General features: G+C 37.2%; 1 protein-coding gene across 1 annotated transcript in view; it reads left to right on the top strand.

The window, feature by feature from the left end:
- thsd7ab (thrombospondin, type I, domain containing 7Ab) overlaps nt 1-19778 on the top strand; it is a gene marked incomplete at its 5' end in the record, with an annotated part of 94211 nt that overhangs the window by 50533 nt on the left and 23900 nt on the right. Inside the window, 5 exons of the mRNA XM_015050594.1 lie at nt 2472-2613; nt 10280-10395; nt 10732-10849; nt 13772-13917; nt 15691-15865. Coding sequence (XP_014906080.1) covers nt 2472-2613; nt 10280-10395; nt 10732-10849; nt 13772-13917; nt 15691-15865 — 697 coding nt within the window. The remainder of the gene's footprint in view (nt 1-2471; nt 2614-10279; nt 10396-10731; nt 10850-13771; nt 13918-15690; nt 15866-19778) is intronic.

Below are 19778 nucleotides of genomic sequence, written 5' to 3'. Positions count from 1 at the left end.
TCAAATCATCATTTTAACATGAAATGGATTTCCTAAAGGAAATGATCCTTGTCATAAAATATATTCTAATTTATTGACTGTGCCTGTAAATGTTGGAGATTATTTATGCAGTATGGCGCTAATGTTAACGCAGTAACCAGGAAGTGAAGCTGGAAGCTCCGCCCCCTTGAGTCACCACGGTTGCTAAGCAACATATCAAAGCTTTACATTTGTACCAATCAGTTGTATTGAGGATGTTTTAGGCAGAGTTTGGTAGTAGCTCATTACATTTACAATTCATTTACTTGAGTAACTTTTTTGGGAAAAAAACATTTAAAATATTTTTTACTGTGTTGTACTTTTTACGTTTGCTTGAGTAATTTTATTATGAAGTATTTCATCTCTGAGTAAAATTTCTGGATTTTCTACCCACTGAATGAAAAACAAACATGTTTTAACCAAACATCCTCCAGACACAGAGACACTCCTGCAGTTCCTGTTAAAGTTTCATAAGTTTTTTTTATTGAAAGAAGCTGATTTGGAAACAAACAATTGTTTTGTCTGATTTCGTTATTTTTTTGTTACTTCTATGAATTCTTGTCATTTTCAATTTTCCACTTTATATTTTGCTCCATCTGATGACGTAATTTTAAATATTAAATGATAATTTGATCAGTTACTTGAGTAAACTTTTTACCAAATACTTTTTTACTCTTACTTGAGTAATTTCTTGAAATAATAGACTTTATTGAGCTCAATGGTGGAATTGCTTATTCGCTGACAAGCTACTCCATCTAAGGTGTTAAATATTAATAATACAAATACAACCAAAAGAGATACAATTTATAAAATATGTAAACCTAAGAGTAATGTAAGTAATTCAGTATGACTGAATATAAATAAATAAAACCAAACATGCAGATATGTTAATATAAAAACTACTACTACTACTACTACTTTTTTACTTTTACTTGAGTAAAAATATGTTAAAGTAATATTACTAATGTAATATTTTACATTAGTAAAATATTATGTGCTCTACCCACCTCAGTTAATTGTGATTAAAGTTCTGAATATGTTACCACCGTCTTTCTTTGTTAAATATAAATATGTTTTGGAGCGTTTGTGCCGCGACGCCATCTTGGAACCAAAAACGATTCCAAGTATTTGAACTCCTGAGAACCGGTTCTTGATTCCCAACCCTAAACTCTTCACTAGCAGAGGCGCCGACTCTGACAAGCCCACTGAGATATATCTTGATATCTTTTTCTTGTCACAAGTATTTTCCGTCAGGCCGAGAGGACACAAAGCTTAGCTGCACTGTATTATCGTGAGCAGTGTGTGAATCTTTGTCAACAGGTTATTTCTGGTACATGGAGGAGGAATAAAGTAGATCCATGAAGTGGGGAAGCAAGACAAAGTGGCTTATACATCACCTATATTACACTGTGCTCACCGCGCGTTCAGCAGGGGACGGCGATGATTTATGATAAAGACTCACAACGTCGGAGCAGGTCTCCAGCTCGCATTTAATGATGCACACACACCTGCATATGTAAGCTGGGAATAATGCGCCTGATTTGGCAGACTGCCACAGATATGTTAAATAACTTATTCTGTTTGGAAACTACTTCTGCTCAAATTTGCTGTTAGAGGGCTTTATTGAAATAAGCAGAATGAAACAAAGCAGAGATCATGGAGGAGCAGCTTTCAGCTTCTATGCAGCTCAAATCTGGAACAATCTTCAAGAAAACTGCAAAACAGCCAAAACGCTAAGTTCCTTTAAATCAAGACTAAAATCCCAGCAGTTCATAGTTGATTTAGAGCCAAAATAACCAACAAATATGATGTGTGTTGATGTTTTTGATGATGGCCGTCCATAAAGGAAATGGTGACGGATGCAGCCGTTAACCCGTACCTTCTTAAATTACTCAGACTTATTTCAGATATGCATTAGTTTCTCTAATATTTCATATCCTCTTCACTGGTTTCACTGGTTTCACCAGGCCGTTGTTAATCACAACCAATTCTTTCCCCCTCAAAAAGACTCCCCATCTTCCCACAATTCCCTTCTCGACATGGAGTCTGCAGTGGCGCCAGCAGGGCTTCGCACATGTTTTATTCATCGTTTCAGCAATGGAGCCGTTCAGAAGGCTGTCATTTTCTCCCACTGTTCTCCGTTCTTCAAACCCGGAGAATCTGATGGGTCGCCGGCCGAGCAGAATCTCTTTCTCAGCTTCCCTGTGATTCTCGCTGGAAAAAATAAAATTCCACATCCTGGAACAGGGAGAAAGGGTCAAAATTGGCGGTTTCATGGACTTTCTTTACGCTTGGACGCGCTAATAAGGAGCTCCTAACGGTTGACCCAAATGTGCCCTAATGAGTTCAGAAGACTGTTTGGACATCGTGTATTTAAGTTCGCCGCTGCGACTCAACTGGATTTATTTCTTGTTGCTCTCTGTTTCATCATTTTACGTTTCCGTGCGTTTCAGCCCTGCAGCAGGAACAACAGCCGCGTGCGGACGGCGTACGCCCTGCGGTACCCCGGCGTGGGCCGGCAGTGCCCGGAGCTGTCCGACAGAGAGCCGTGCAGTCTGAACCTCAACTGCTTCAACTACTTCTACAACATCACAGGTGAAGAGCCAGGTGTTTCCCGAGACAGCCTGTATCCGCAAATACATGCTAAACAATTCAATGCAAACCATTCACAGAGGCAAACGCTGACGAATAAAGTTTGCAATCAGTAAATAATGAAACTGTTTTTAATTTTCCCCCATCTGATATTCAGGTGTGGACAAAATAAATTTAGATAATTTTCCTTCCACTTTACGTCCATTTCTGTTGTCACAAAAAAACGCCCTGGAGAGTTTAGCTTGAATAATATTGGTATGTTTAAAATATAGGTTTTAAATAAATCTTGATTTAGAGCTACTCAGCTAGAAATATTAAGGTTGAGATTAATTAATAAACTTGACTGTTGTTCACTGTGGTGCAGCTTAGATTAGTATATTTAAAACAGGGACAGCGTGTAAAAAGACAATTTAGCTTAAGCTAGTTAATAAAGCAGTTTAATATCATAAAACATTTAATCAAAAGTCACCATTTCACTGTACAAAGTCATAACATTACAACAGTATAAACAGTACCAAATGTCAAACTTCTGCCCTGTAATAAATTAAAAAACCTGTGCTTAAAGTTAATTAATTTCAGTAAAAAAAAATCTGAATATTTCTATTTAATTTACCTAAAACTAAATAATTCCTGCAAGTCTTTGTAATTCGGAGTGAGTCGATCTCCCACATCGTCGTTTCTTCATGTCTCAACTTTCAGAAACCTGGACAGAAGCTGAGGTTAGCACTGATCCTTATTTCATCCTTAATACATGTCTCTTATATAACCAGACTACAATCCGTTTATAATCCGCCTGGCTGCCTGCACGGAGAAACACATGTATCTGTACATAATGAATGGGAGGAGGTTATTATGGGTAAAACATCCTTCTCTTCTCGAGTCACTCCATCCTTCACCGTTTCTCCGCTTTTCCTCCCTTACTGTCGCTTCTTCTCGCTTCATTCTCCTTATTCTCGGTCCCCAGAGTGACACAAGGCAGTTCGGCAGACGGAGGCGCAATTCCCCGAGTTGCCAACGAGCGTTCTGCTGCTAAAAACAGCCAGTCGTCTCTGTTAGCTTATTTTATGAGCGATGCCTCAGCCTGTGTTGTTAAAGAAGCTTTTTACAACACACCCAGGTTGTTTTGAAAGCAACTGCACCCCGGATTTGGGAGTAAAATGCTATTTCTCATCACTGATTTCCTTTTTTTGGGGGCAGGTTTGGCTTCTGGAAAGCCTGGTTCTGTATTGTTCAAAGGTGTGAACCTAAATGCGTCCATATGGTGAAACTCCTGGATGCTGGCAGAAATTACAGAGACAGCAGCCACATTCGCTGGCTCTGAGGGAGACGGCTTAAATAACCTCATTGCACACAAAGTGTTCATTTGTTATCGCCGTTGAGCAGCAGCCAAATACTTTATAAAGCTCAGCTTCAAAGAAAAGAAGCACTGATCATTTCAGGGCGATTGCAACATGAGAACATTTTGACGTGCTAAAGGAGAGAGATAAGTTATTTTTGTGCTTCACTCTGCGAAATCAACTTGTCTGCTTTAGGTGGGTATTTTATATGCATCACATATATGTCCTAAAATCCGTCCAGATCCAGTTCCTATATGGTGCAAGGATTTCTGTGTCAGCACTTCCTGTAATTACATTTCCCCGGTGTTGTACTGCTCTTATATCTTAGATGTTGCCTGGACTCGCTGCCTGCACAGGGATTTTCCAAAGGTGAACGGATCAAAATCAAACATTTGTTGTTGTCTTTTTAAAATAACACATGTTGCAGTTCTTTCCCACTTTGCATTATTTATAGTTTGGACTCTTACAATCATAATGCTGTGCATTCTTTTTTTATTGAATTCACATTATATTTTGAAGTACAAGGATAAAAATTATATTTGTCTTGACACCAAAATGATAGAATCTACTCTTTCTGTTTGTTTCAGCCTGTCTGGTCTAATCAGTTTATTCTTAATTCACATTATATTAACGTGAATAGGGTGCAAGAAAAAGACGTGCTGTATAGAGTCATTTAAAGAGGATCTAAATTCACGTTTTGCACATTTTTATTCATCCATTTTGATCACAGCTGCTTCTAAAAACATCCCAAGTTCTTACTTTCTTTTTTTTTTGCCGATAAGTTAATATTTTTGATGTCTAGAAAATGAGCAGTTTCAAAAACCTCACAGCTGTTAAGTCACATTTGCTGTTTCCTAGCAACCCCAACAAAGCCCTGCCTGTCACCTAGCAACCCAAACTGAGCTCCAGCACTTTTGGTCAGCTGGATTTACTGCTGTATGCTCTGTACAATGGCTACTGGAAAAACAAGTGTTTCATTGTTGACTTGCCATCCGGAAACCACTTGCTGCATTCTCGTTGGTTGCGCAGGACGCTCCACTTCTGCTTTTCAAATATGTACGATTGTACAGTTGGGCATCTGTTTGTAGACATTTTTACGTGTGAGTGTAAATGTTGAGTTGGGGACGTGGCCAGAAGCAACTTATTTGGATTTAAGTGACAAGATGCTCTGAAACAGCTCAAAATAGACAGAACTGACCAGACTAAAGTCTTATTTTCTAAGAATTATTTTGTGCAAAAAAATGTAATGACCATGTTTTGTACAGTGAATAGACGTATCCTAACATTGATACGTCTAGCGTATCTACACTAATCTCTTCACTGACTAGTGTAGAGAATTGGTCAATATTGTTGAAAATGTCCGTAGAGAGAATAATTTGTTTGTCATCATGATGTCAGTGTGTCAATATCACAAACATAGACGACTGCTGGGGCGCCATATTTGATCAGCTGTTATATTTCAAGTGTCAGGCTTTCAAATTCTGCATGATAATTTTTTGACTTGCTGGGGAGACTCTAATGACCAAATATGTTGTATATTTTTAATGGTTTAGATGCTGAATCTAACAAAGAGGCTGGTCAATATAGTTATTGGAAAATGGGAAAATAGTCAGGATGAATCAGTCGTCATATTCAATAGTCATATCTCAATTATATGTTTTCCTGATGTTATGTAACCCTAGTCTGTACATTTTGCCAATATTTATATGGTTTTCACCAATAATTCAGTTTGCTGTTCAGTAAAATGAACTGTTTGGTACGATGCGTCTTTTCCACAAACCCATATATGATAAAGTGTAGTTGTTTTCAAACCTCAGGTCTGAGATCAATGAACATGTTTTCCTGCCCTCAGGTGTTTGTTGGTTCCTACTTATAGATATTTTTATAACTTATCTTCACTTCCACTAAGCCCCAAATCTTTCCCAAAAACCAAGCATGCACTTTTTGATTTCTCCTGCCCACCAGGTAGCAGCTATTTGAAACTGACAATTTCTGACTGCCTGTTCTTCTGATGCCAGAGAACAAAAACCTCTGTTTTATCTTCCACTTCTTTCAATCCCACACTTTTGGTTTTCTTTTAGTGTTTCTTTTACCCGTCGTGTTGACGACAGAAATAGAATCCCAACCAACTTTCATTGGAACTGGTTATTGATTTGAGTGGTTTTAGATGAAAAGGAACTGTAAAATGTAATTTATGTCAGAAATATCTTGCCGATGTCCAACTGAAATTACTGGCAGTCGCAGCAAGTTTTGTGCCAGAGTGAAGAATAAGAAGAGAGTCCAGAAATAACAGGACAAGCTGAAAGAAGATAATTTCATCTGTCTTAATACTTAAAACGTTATATGTACCGTCATGGGGAAAAAGTTTCTAAGGAAAGATACGTTCACTCAGTTGGTGGTAAAGCTACTTACAATAAGTTGATGCAGTAATTTCCTGAATTACTTTTTCAATCTTTGAAAATTGATTTTAATTAAATTTTAGGCTTTTGAAAGACCTTGATTTGTTTATTTTCCAGCCGTTCTGCTGTAGTTTCCTCCTGTGTTTGTTGTTCTGATGAGAGCCCAACTTCAGCCGCAGACAGATGGCCTCATGTTTAAACGGTTACACCACTTTGGTACTTTAGTTCTTGGCAGCTTAATAAGTGCAGTTTGGTTCTGGTCCTGTGGCTGAAAAGAAACCCAAATCATCAAACGTCCACCTGTGAGTTTGACAATAGGGTGACATGTTTGTGTTGGCATGATGCTTGGTTCTTTTCCAGACATTTTGTTCTACATTATGACCACAGTCTGATCCGCATTGTTCCAGAAACCTGCAATATTCTTCTTAGAAAGGAGGAGCTTTTTGCTGCCAAGTCTTTCTGTTTCTGTTTATTGGATCGTACAGTTGATCCCCTAAAAGCTGAAAGCCACAAATGATTCAGACTCACTCTAAAAAGATCAATAACTGTCTATTTTAATAGGTAAAACAGCAAATTTAATTTAAAATGCAATAATGCTCTCAGTGGGTTGTGTGTCCAGTGCATTGAGGTATTTGAGCTTCTAAAGCTGCATTTTCCTTCAAATATTTTAAATATCGTCTATAAAAAATTTGCAAGTAAGCAAAATTTCCACTATTTATTGTTAGCCGCCACAGAAAAATCAGAGTATCACTGCAAAAACACAAAATCTTACCAAGTATTTATCTAGTTTCTAGTGCAAATATCTTGGTGCACTATTAAAGTGTGATTTAGTAACATTGACTTTATACATTTGTGTACAAAGCAAAACTAGAACAAAAAAGCAGTGATGACTCATGTTTGATTGATTTTTGTTTCATTTTTCTCCTACACAGAAGAACTACTTGCAAAATGTAACATTCCTAGAGTCTCCAGGACACAGAACCAACTTAATTTGAAACCGTTTGATTGTCTAAAGTGGTATCAATTTCATGTTTTTATGTCATTATCCAAAGCCTTCAGAGCTGGTCCTCTAAAGACTTTTTTTCCAATTCATAAGAGCTACTTGAGCTAGATTTGATACAAATGAACGTGCGTCCTCAGAGGGTTTTCGGCTCCTTCAGAGTTTAGATAGTAAGTGGGCGTAACTTGGAGTCTCAGCTGCAGATGGATCCTCCTGAGCTTTTAGGTTGGATTTGCTGAGTGCTTTGAGTTATTATCCCTCTGTCCTGGGAAGATCTTCCCTGTCACTAGTGCAGGATTTGACTGAGTCTGAGGAGAAAGTATAGCTCTCTAAATGTCAGCGAAGAAAAAAACCCTGCAGCTTCTGTCAGAACGCGCAGCATCAGTAAATGCCAGCCGTTTCTTTGATTCTACACTGCTGGATAGATGATGTGGTATACTTTAAATCGTACCATTTCCTTTTCTTCTTTATCAATTAAACATAACTTAGCTGCCGGCTTATTCATGTGATCGCTGCTGAGGAATATTTTTTGTTAAACCATTTGAATAAATACTGAAAACAGTTTTGAATAAAACATTCTTTTGAATAAAAACTGAAAGGTTACAGCTTAGTCACAGCTTGAGTGCTTCATTACGTTTCCATTGTGTGGTTGTACAAAAGGAAATAAATTGTGAGGATTATAATGAACTGTATATCTTGACTCCCCGTCACCTGCTTTTCATCTCTGCATGCACGTTGGGAGGTAAAATCAACAGTGGCAACCTGCTGAATGCTAATACGTGTTTACTCTTCTTGCTAAATCTGTGTGCTTTTAAAAAGCTTCTGTGTGACAGTTGTACGAAAACGTGAAATACATCCAAGCAGTGTGAGATATGAATGCCAAAAAGGATAAATGGCTTATACAGCGACATGTTTTCTGCTACTTAAATAATCAAAAGAATCGCCCAATTTTATTAGAACCTGAGAAAATAATAATCTTCGAACGTCTTTCACTGTTGTAGTTTGGCCACCAACCAGAAGAGGGCGCCATTGGTCATTCTGAAGCGGAGGCAGACACAGAATTAAAGATGGCGGCTATACCAGAGCAAGACAGGTTACGGCTCGGACATAACGGATTAACTTTAAGTTTATATTTGATACGTAAACATCCAACAGTTAGATGCGAGTGTGGTATGGACATGGAGACTGTAGAACATGTAACAATTCATTGTGAAAAGATTAGGGCAAGTAGAGAAAAATTAAAATACGAATTTAGGAAATATGATGTGGAGACTTTAAGATGAATAAGATATTAGTTAAACACAACAAGATAAATAAAGCAGTTGTTAATTTTTAAAGGAAACGGGATTATGTTGGTTAAAAATAAATATACTCTGGTCCACACTCCAGCCCAGTAGATGGCGATAATGCATCTTAACTTTAGATGTCACCCGTCATTAAAACCAAGAAGGAGGAGAAAGAGATTGTCAACACAGAGTCCGGTGTTGGTGTGAGATCCAAAATTTATTTTATGCGTTTCTGTTTTGAAATATAAACACTCGACATATACTCGATATAAACACTTCACTTTAAGCGCGTAATTCAGACGAGCTACATGACAGTCAGTCAGGAAGCATTTCCATATTTGGATGATGACTTAGCATCTGGTACGGCACAATCTACGATGAATAAACGCATTTGTACTTCCATTTCGGTTTCAACTGCTTCTAAAAACAGCACAGGCACTTAAAGAAAAACTTCTAGTCGTTTTCTGGCAATAAGTTAATGTTTCTATGACACTGTTAGTGAGTTGTTTGAAAAAACAAAACAGCTCCGTAACCTAGCAACCCCAGCAGAGTTCCACCCGTTATCTAGCAACCCGAACGTAGCTCCAGCAAGTTTGGTCAACTGGTTTCACATGAAATCTAGAAGGGAACCAAAAACTGATATGAAGGATACAAGAATAAAGGTGTTTTATATTTATTTGTAAATAAGTCTGGCTGTTGAAAACCATCCTGGTTTTTGTTTGAGAACCAGCTTGAACACCTTTCCTGGGCTAGTGGTTGATTTGCTTGTTGAATTTAAAATATGTTTGTAATTTCTGGGCTCCACAAAAATAAAAGATATTTCCAGTTTCTGTCTGCAAAATAATTATAAAAATTTTAAAAGATGTTGGGAAGACTTGATGCAACCATACTGTGTTGTATTTTGACAGATTTAAAAGAACAATAAAATGTTTATTTCTTCTCATAGCACAACACTTTGGCTTGGCTGAACACACAGCTGGAAAATGGGTCACTGTGGCATCTCTGTTCTTGTAAAAAAAAAAAAAAAAGATTGTATTTATTTTTTGAGAGTACTTCTGCTGCCATCCAAGTCTTTTTTGGCACAAAAAGTGTGTGTGGGAAGGACTAAAGAGAAATGCAGCGAAAAGAAAAACATGTTTTTCTCCTTGTGTGGAGTAAAGCCAAAAGAATCTTATCAGCAGTTAAACTAAAAATAAACTAAAAAAGTTGGAGGCCCAGATTTAAAGCATAAAAACTATCAACAGCGGATGTATCTTCTCGGTTAAATCTTACTCTGTGTGAATAATAAAAACATTAAAGTAAGAATGGAAAATGAAAAAATGATTTAACAGAGATTTGACTCGGATCACAGACATGATTATGGAAGCACAACACCAGTTTTTAATATTAAAAAGAAAATTGCCTTGGGATTTTTGTATGATCCGTATCTATTAGCTATGATGAGAGTATTATCAATCAGTAGACATTATTTAAAGATTAGAAACTTTTAATTGGATTCCCAAATTTCTTCTGAGCAGATTTTATTTCACCAACATAAAATCTTTTTAATTTTTATTTAATTTAATCTTTGAGGTTTAGCTCTGATGTGAGTATTCCTGCATTGTGTCGTGGTTTATCTGATGCCAGAAACCTTTTTATGTTCTCCAGACTGGAGCACTTGTCAGCTGAGCCCCAACGCCGTTTGTGGAAGCGGCATCAAGACCCGGATGCTCGACTGCGTTCGCAGTGACGGCAAATCTGTAGATATTAAATTCTGCGAGGAGGTGAGCCAGGCAGTAATTTTCTCCATATCACAAATCACAATTTATTAGGCCTGAATATTTCATCGTGAAGTATTCAGTTTCTCATCCTGAGGTTGCTGTGGGTTAAAGCTGAGGGATTTATTTTGGTTTTAAGTGCTTCTCAGCTTCTAGCCAGAAGACTGTCACCACACCTTTTCACCTCTTTGCTCATTTTTAGCATAATGCTTTGTGTCAGAATGAAAACTTTCACCTCTAACATCTGCTTGGTTATAACAGATACTTCTGCTTGCTGACAACCGTGATGTGACTTTTATTTAAATGATTTATCATCTTTTGCATTTATAATTTCTGTTTCAGCTGAGTTTGGAGAAGAACTGGCAGATGAATGTCTCGTGCACCGTCGAGTGTCCCGTCAACTGCCAGCTGTCAGAGTGGTCGGTCTGGTCCGAATGTTCGCAAACCTGTGGGCTGGAGGGTAACATTTATTATTAAACAATCATCTTTATTCATCTTTGTTTCGTAAAATCAGACTGCTTATATAAATCTGCTTCTTCCAAACAAATCCTGGTTATTTTTTTAGAATCCAGCTCAGGAAAACATTTAACATTGAGGAAATTTGTCATGAATTTTCATCAGCAAAATAAATAAATAAAAGGAGGTAGCTTTAGGAGAAAGCAGTTCTGCATCAATGACTGGAGGTTCATTTTTCCTCCTGTTTTCTGGTTCTCATCACATCTTTCTTTTGCATTTTTTGCACTCCTTGGAGATGTACGAATCATATGGAAATATGGATGCAAACAGTTAATTTACTTACAATTACGATTCATGGTTTGTTAGATTAAAATTAGTTCAAATTGATCAACTAAAAAAATCCGCTTAGAGACTTGGACCTTATTTTAGTGCTGTAGTTTGACCCCCATCCAGCAGAGGGCGTCCGTAACCCAGAGCCGTTGATGCAGAAATTAAAGATGGCGGCTGTCCCACAACAGTAGAAAGGAACGGTCCAAGAAGAGTCCGGTGTGAGTAGAAAAATGCACTTAACGCGGGTCTGTTTCGAGATATAAACACTCAAACGTTTTAAGTTTCAATTTAATAGCGCTTCTTTTAACCGAACTGAATGACGGAGTAGCGTCAACGTCTCATTCAAAAAGTACAGAAGTGCTACGAAGGGGGGAGGCTAACAGTAAAAAAAACAACATGGCGCCGATATGGACGGTTGATTTCGATACCTGTGGGGAGTTAATGCGATTCATGTTGCGAAGTTTTATCTTTAATTCAAGGGAAACCACAGTTCGTACTTATGTATGACCATCTGAACAACGTTTTACTTTTTTGTCTTTTATTTTTTTTATTCAGCAACTTAAGATGTTTCATTTCTGTTATATTTTATAAATATATGTAATTTTAATGTGAGAAAATCACAATTTTCTGCTTTAAGTCTGTTTAAATACAGCTGACACAAAATAGTGTAACGATTTAATGAATTTTAATTTAATGAAATCTCTTAATCAGCTATGGAAAGAGAAAATACAAGAGAAAAATCAGTTGCTTGATGGAGACTCAATCAACTTTAGATCAACTCATTAATTGATAACTTGCATCCCTGCATTGAAAAATTTGAACGTTTGTGTAAGGTGAAAGAAGTGTGAGCAGGAAGGGGCACTGATTGAAGATGTTTCTGAGTCTGTGTGGGAGGTTTTCTTGTTGGAATCGGATATGAGCTCTGACAGTGTGTGGTGTGCAGAGGATGGGTTGTGTTGAAAGGTGGTGCATGAAGGCAGAGGTGCATTCCAGGGTGAGTGGATTGCTGGGAAGGCTGCGTGGAAATAAAAGTGGAATATGCAACAAAAGAGAAGGTTGTGAAATTTTGCAAGTGGGTGGTTTAAAGGAGACAGACAGCACAGCAGGACTGAATTCAGAAATGTCAGAGAAGGGGGTTCTGTGTAGTCTTACAGCTAATTCTTCACATCCATTCTGCTCTCAGATCAAACGGGATACGTGATGCATCAAATTTACCCAGACAGGGTTCGCTGATTGATGTGGAAAAAAGCCATTTCACTGAGGTTGACCAAGAACCAATCAAGACATCAGAGCATAAGAGTAGCATCGCAGGTCACTTAGAAAACCCCCCCTCTATTAAGTGAAGTGCTGTCGTTCACAGTGAGATTAATTTAATACATTCAACACAAACACATGCATTTAAAATGAGTTGTTTACAAAGGGAAAGAATGACTGCCGTGCTGCAAACCACAAAGGTTACTGCGTCTGAAGCTGCTTGCTTAAATTTATTGGGCTCAAAACAGAGTGCTTCAATTATGCATAATTGACATTTTTAAGCACACAAAAAATATTTGCTTGGAAATATATAAAGGGTTTCTATACACTGCAAAACACAATTTTACCAAGTATTTTTGGTCTAGTTTCTGATGCAAAATACGTCATTACACCTGAAATATTAAGTGGTCAATTTGACCTTGTCACTTTTTTGTTTCTATTTTAGTTTTCAGTTAACATTTTATCAAGGGACAAGTACAATATCAGTAATTATTTATAATCTTTTTTTGTGTAATTATTAATTATTTATAATAATTTTTTGGGTGCAATATCTGGAGAATTGCACCCAAATTTCATGCTACAATTACAATAAAGATTCTATTCTATAAAACAAAATTAGGGATGCATCAGTCACTAGCGGAACAAGTCGGCGTCGGGCCGGGGGGCGGGACCAATGACTGGGCCACTCACGTGTATCACCTGCGCTGCTGGAAACTGTTGATGGGGGTGGGGGGAGAACATTCGCTAAACCGTGAGTGAAACAGTCACTTTAACAATACATACACCTTTCTGAACAGGCGAGGGCGCACTTTCTTTGTCTATAATCGGACATTAAAGCGACTTGAAACCATTCCTCCCTCCCTGGCACCTCCAGACCTGGGCCCCCATGGGCAGCCATCCGGGCCTGGGCCGGGGGGCAGACGCCCCCCCCTGGTCCCCCAATAGCTCCGCACCTGGCACCAATCTACTTTTTCACTTCTGATTCAGACATTTGAAGTTAAATACCAATCAGGTACAGAAGAAATACCTGAATTGACTTAAAACGTTTCCTTTTTAGAAAACACAGACATATACTGAATTACAAATTTATTTGATAACTCTGCACCAGTACATCACACTTAATACTCAGACAGCACAAATGTCTTGATACAAATGAAATAATCTGCCTGCAGAACAAGTACTTTTTAAAATCAAACATTAGGAATAATTTACTTTAAACAAGTTCCTATATCTTACTGAAAAATTATTTGTAAGTTAGTTTTTCAGTAGAAATTAGACCAAAAATTCCTGGTAAGATTTTGTTTTTGCAGTATAAAAAAAGAAAACGTTGTTGTTGTTCCAGGTAAGATGCAGAGGCAGCGCACGGTGGTTCAGGCCTCGCAGGGCGACGGCCGGCCGTGTCCGGCCCAGATGGAGCAGTGGAAACCCTGCCCGGTTCGACCCTGCTACCAGTGGCAGTACAGCCCCTGGTCGGAGTGTCGGGTCGAGGTACGTCAATAAATCATTTGCAACCTACCGAAATCCACTGACATTAAATATTAGTAAGTGCATCGACCTCTGGCAGCAGCAAGGAATGCAACTCTGACTGTTCTCTGAGATCAATAAGCAGGAGGGCTGGAGCCAAAAGGGCGATCCTCAAAAAATAATGGTCTTTAGTATTGATGGACGACCTCATCATATTCCTGCTCATACTGTTATTCTGCTAGATGGACAGTAGAAATCAATCTAATGCATATTTAATGCTGACACATTAGTAATAACCTATAACTTTGCCAAGGAAAATGAGCTGTGTGCCTTAAGCTTAGTAGAATAAAGTCTTCTGTTGTGTTTTATAAGCAGGTAAATACGGTCATTTCTGTTATTAGATGAGCTGTTTCAAACTCTGACCCTCTGCACTGCAAAACTCAATCTCACTAAGTGTTTTTGCCCTGACTTACGGTGCAAGGGTCTTAGTACACTTGAATAAAGACAAAAATAACTTTCCAGCAATATACAGGAGTTTGTTTTATGTCAATAATTCTTTAATATGGATGAAAAAGTACTAGTTAAATTGGAACTACTATTTATCATAAATTTTAAGGAATTATTGACATAAAACAAACTCCTATAGCTTGTTGCAAAGTTCCTTTAAGTTATTGTATTTAAAGTGAATTAAGATATTTGCATTAGAAACTAAACCAAAAATACTTGGTAAGATTTTGTGTTTCAACAGCATCCTTCATGTTTTAGAGATTGGATTGAATGGGACTTTTATTTTAGCAACTTTAATGGATTGGAGAGAGAAAAAAGCAAAGTTTAAAGAAAAATCTTTTGCTGTCATTCAGTCTTGAAACTACTGGTAAAGAGAAACATTGGGGGAAAATGTCACCGTCAAAGAGGAACATTACCCAAAACATGGAGCTAGAAGAATGGTTTCAGATCAAACTATTTTCACATTCTAGCATGGCACAATCAAAGTCAGACATACAGTTTAGTTTGTGATTTTACTGCAAGATAAAAAGGGTTAAAGATCAGTGAATATGGATACTTTTGCTTGGCAATTTATAACTGAGTATTTAAATAACAGTTGCCAGTTTGTGTAGTGAAATAGTTGTAAAGCTCAGCTAAGTCCAGATGTTTGCCACCTGTGTTTGGCTGCAAAAGTGGGAAAGAAAATAGGCAAAAGTTACCAGAAACACAACTAATAAAGACTTGTTTTGTTGGCCATAAAATAAATCTTTCTAAAAACTCTTTTGGAAAAAAGGCCTGTCACGATGACAACATTTTCTGGACAATAAATTATCCCTGAAGTTACTGTGATAAACAATTGAGGCCATTTTCAAGTAGTTTTGTGGTGGTGGCATAATAATTCAAAAACACAAAAAAGATCAATAAACTTCAAATTTTAATGAACATTTAACACTGGAACTGTAAGACATTTTAAATATACTAAACAAACAAAACAACAAATAAAATGAATTATGAAGTCTCTGTAAACAAGATTATCATTCAAAAAATGTTGAAAGCACCAGACTTTAGACTTTTGTCGTCCGATTTTAAGAAAGACAAGAGAAAAACGATAAATCATGCAAATGGAAATTATTGAGCTTGTTTTAATTCATCATTTAATTAATTGATTTATTGCACCAGTCCTTCCTGAGAAGCTGCTGGAACAAAAATAAACCTCCACCTGAACCATCTTTACCCTCACTCCAGATCTTTAGTGCTAATCTTTTACTCAGTAGTAACTCACCGCCTCCTGCGTTTTTCGTCTTTTCTCAGAGTGTGGTGTGCGGACACGGCACTCGCTACAGGAACCTGTCCTGCTTCGTGTCGGATGGGTCCGGCGACAGCGAGAGCAGCATGGTGGACGAGGAGCTGTGCAGCAGCCTGGAGCTGGCCATCAACGGAGACAAGAAGATCATACTGAAAGAAGCTTGTACCCTCCCATGTCCAGGTAGGAAATTACTGCTCAGAAACATGGATCATGTCACTAATTGGTATCAGTAGTAACTGGTTACATTTACTCAGTTACATCCACTTGAGTAATATTTTGGGAAAAAAATACTTTCAGGAATATTTTTACATTTACTTGCATAATTTTATTACTGAAGTAAAACTGAATGAAAAACAAACATGTTTTAACCAAAAATTCACCAGACACAGATACACACCTACACTTTGTTAGTTTCATAAGTTTTACTTTGAAATAAATAGATTTTGAAAAATGTTTGTTTTGCGTTATTTTGATAGTTTGTAACTATATAAATTATTTTAATTTCAGTCTTTAAAATACCAACATGACTTTTATGTTTTGGTCCATCTAATTATGTAATTTTTAAATATGAAATTATTAATGTTTTGATCAGTACGTAAGCTGACTTTTTACCAAATACGTTTTTACTTCAGTAAAAATATATTAAAGTAGTTCTTCGCTTACTCGAGCACAATTTGTGAGTACTTTACATCTCAGCCGATTATTCTGATGATTAATCAAATAAAAAAAAATTCACATTCTACTGTTTTTTTTATTCAACCACTTGTGTTTTTATACAATATTAGAAATGCATTAAAAGATGCAAATGCACAACAAACCTATTCCTTTCTTAAATAAGAAAGGAAACATTTTATTGCCTAGAATGTAATAGCAGTATTTATTTAGTGAATTTGAACCCAAAACTTGAGGAGTTCTGGTTTCTAGGTAACGGGCTGGACTCTGGTGGGGTTGCTAGGTAACGGTCTGGGCTCTGGTGGGGTTGCTAGGTAACGGGGCAGTGCCTGTAGATTTGTGATGTTACATTCTAAAGGTTTTTGAAACTACTTTTTTTCCAGAAACCAAAAAACTTGTTTCCAAAAAACAGCTGGGTATTTTTTTGGGGGGTTTTTTAGAAGCAGTCGAGACCCAAATAGAAGTACAAAAATGTAAAAAATTTAAATTTTGCTTAATGGGTTCCCTTTTAAAATTGTAAACACTAGAAGTAAAAGCTGAGCTAAAGGCAGAATAAGCTAAGTAAACATTACGATTTCAATAGGCCTTCGCAGTACTTTTGCTGCTTGGACCTAATTATCATTTAATACATTCAACAGTTGATTATGTTTTTGCCTGTGGCAGGCAGATCATGCCACCTTGTCAACTCATTTTGCAATATTTTAAATCATGACAGCTTATATATATTTAGCTCAATTACTCCCAGTTTTTGTCACATCCTCTTGCTGAACTCGTGTTTGAATTGGTTGAAATGCAGCCTGTCACCTTGCAGCAAGCCGCCCATGAAAGGTGTGAAACATACCAAGGTGTTCACTTGAGCAGCGGTCTGATGATTCCTCACAGGTCTCTTAGCAGCAGATGCTATTAGTGTGCTGAGGTGTCCTGCCAAGCCAGGGGCGCCACTCTGAATAGATGTGTTTTTTTCCTTCTTAGCTTCATGTGGAAGTTACTGAACACTGAGAAAACCCCTCAACTGAGATGTAAATCTAAAAATAGAAATATTTGACACCTGAATTTTAATTGGCTCCATTCTGGCATGAAAGATATATAAGAACATACAAAAACATCAAAACAAATTAGACAATGAAATGAGTTGGAATAAGTTTTGAACTCATGTAGACATAGAAAACTAAGAAACCAGCTAAAATCAGATAAATAAGATATACTTTCTAAATACGTAAAGTAATTATTTAGAAAGTATATCTCCTGCTATGTGCAATTTAGCTGGTTTAGCATTAATTGATGACCTAAAGGTTTCCCATTACTAAAGTATTGCATAGAAAAGCAAAGAAAATTTTACTTTTGTATGGATTTTGCCATGGATTACTAAACAGTAATCCATGATTACTGTTAGTAAACAGTAATCCATGGGATTAGCTACTTACGATAGCTTATCCCATAAATTTTCCATTGTGCAACATTGGAGTCTGAAAGTGGAAAGAATATTTCACCTTGCTCAGAAATCGTCTAAGGGTTGTGCTGTGGTGGCGCAGGGATTGAGCACAGCCCACATATGGAGGCCTTAGTCCTCGACGCGGCTGTCGCAGGTTTGATTCCCGGCCTTGGCGACCTTTGCTGCATGTCTTCCCCCTTCCCTCATTACCCACTTTCCTGTCAATTGACTATCAAATAAAGGCCACTAGAGCCAAAAAATATCTTTAAAAAAGAAAAAAAGAGAAAGAAATCATCTAAGATTTCTGACAGATGAATAAAAAATAATGGTTCAAATTGTAATCCGATAGTCAATGAGCACACACAGAGAGGTCAACAAAGACTTGGAAATGGCTAATACAGTTGGAAATAATGATACACACACTCACACACACACTGCACAAAACTCCACTGCTGAAGAAAACATGTGTAAAGCCTTGGATATCATTGCACAATGTTTGGAGGAAGATAGATTATGTTCACTTCCCCAGTTTGCAGGTGGGAATGTTATTGAATGGCAGATTTCATATAACTAAACAAAGGCTGAAATATGTCAATACAAATATTACTAATATATTTACTGAGGAAAAATGCCTATTTCCATACCTATTTAACTCATAATAGTTTACACAGAAACATTTTCATAGAAGAGCTTGTGCAGTTAATTCCATGTCTTGTTCCTCTGATGGGTAAACTCTTTCCACGTGTCCCCAAGGCATATTTGACATCGCTGATGATGTCTGTTGAAAAGTGAAAGCAAACCGAAAAGCTTCCACCTTAATTGCATTCTCCTGGTGATGCCAGGGTAAACACAAGCTCTGTGTAAAATGGTTGTTTCCCACTGGCTTTTCCTTGGTTGATCCTAAAAGATGCTTGAAAAGGGAGTCTTATATATGCACTTTATAAACTATGTAAGGTATGGATCTAAAACATTAGCTAAAGGCAAGACGTTATGCTGAAGATGAATCTTTGTAGGAAAGATTTGTTTAGTACTTTTACTGCATTGCAGCTGCTGGTTGTTCTGGAACAAGAAAACAATCAGACTCTTGATGTTTGAACCCTGTTGTGACACGCTTTTTTAGTTTTTATCCCTGTTAAGACCCAAAATAACACAGCAGGAACAGTTGCACAATAAACCTATAAAAAGGAAAAATATACATAAACTAGTATACCATACAGAAGGAATTTAAAATAAGAATGCATTAGAGAAGCTTCTGAATTATATTATGCAAAGTATGTTATGTTATATGCAGACTAAAGTCAAACAGGGACTCATTTTTATTAAATTTATAGTTACGGTTGCATATATCTTTGGAAATTCCATCCAAGTGAAAGAAGTGCTTTAAAAATCAATAAACTTTGCAGGTGATTAAAGGAAGCAGGTAGAAGAAGAAAGGCAGAGCAGACTACTACCTGAAGCTTGTCCTTCAGTGTTTGCAGCTCTGCATCAGAGAAAAGACTTTAAAATACTTCTGTTACTTTATAAATCACTCAACGTTTTCCAGCCCTAATCTGGAAGACAAACTTCCAGAAAACAGCCGAAACACTGAGTTCCTTTAAATAAATGCTAAAAATCCAGCTGCTGTAGAGCTGCCTTTGATTAATAATAACTGGAATGTTGATCAGCATGGTTGATGATGATTATTTTTGATGATTTTGGTGATGGCATTTGACAAAGTAAAATGTCTGCTGGTTGTTTCATAATTGTTTTATCATGCAAGTCACTTTGAACTGCCTTGTTGCTGAAATGTGCTAAACAAATAAACTTGACTTGACTAAATTTGACTGTTGGGAATGCAGCATCTGTTGACATTAAAAACTCTAGTCATGATCCAGTGTTTTTTTGTTTTTTTTCCTAATCTGAAATGTGCATACAACCCCTGGCAAAAAGTATGGAATCACCAGTGTTGGATGAGCAGTCATTCAGACATTTCATGCTGTAAAACAAACT

Source organism: Poecilia latipinna, unplaced genomic scaffold, assembly GCF_001443285.1.
Source record: "Poecilia latipinna isolate Pla-1442-1.1 unplaced genomic scaffold, P_latipinna-1.0 Scaffold1000, whole genome shotgun sequence".
NCBI classification, from domain to species: domain Eukaryota; kingdom Metazoa; phylum Chordata; class Actinopteri; order Cyprinodontiformes; family Poeciliidae; genus Poecilia; species Poecilia latipinna.
This window is presented reverse-complemented; position numbering and strand designations above follow the sequence as displayed.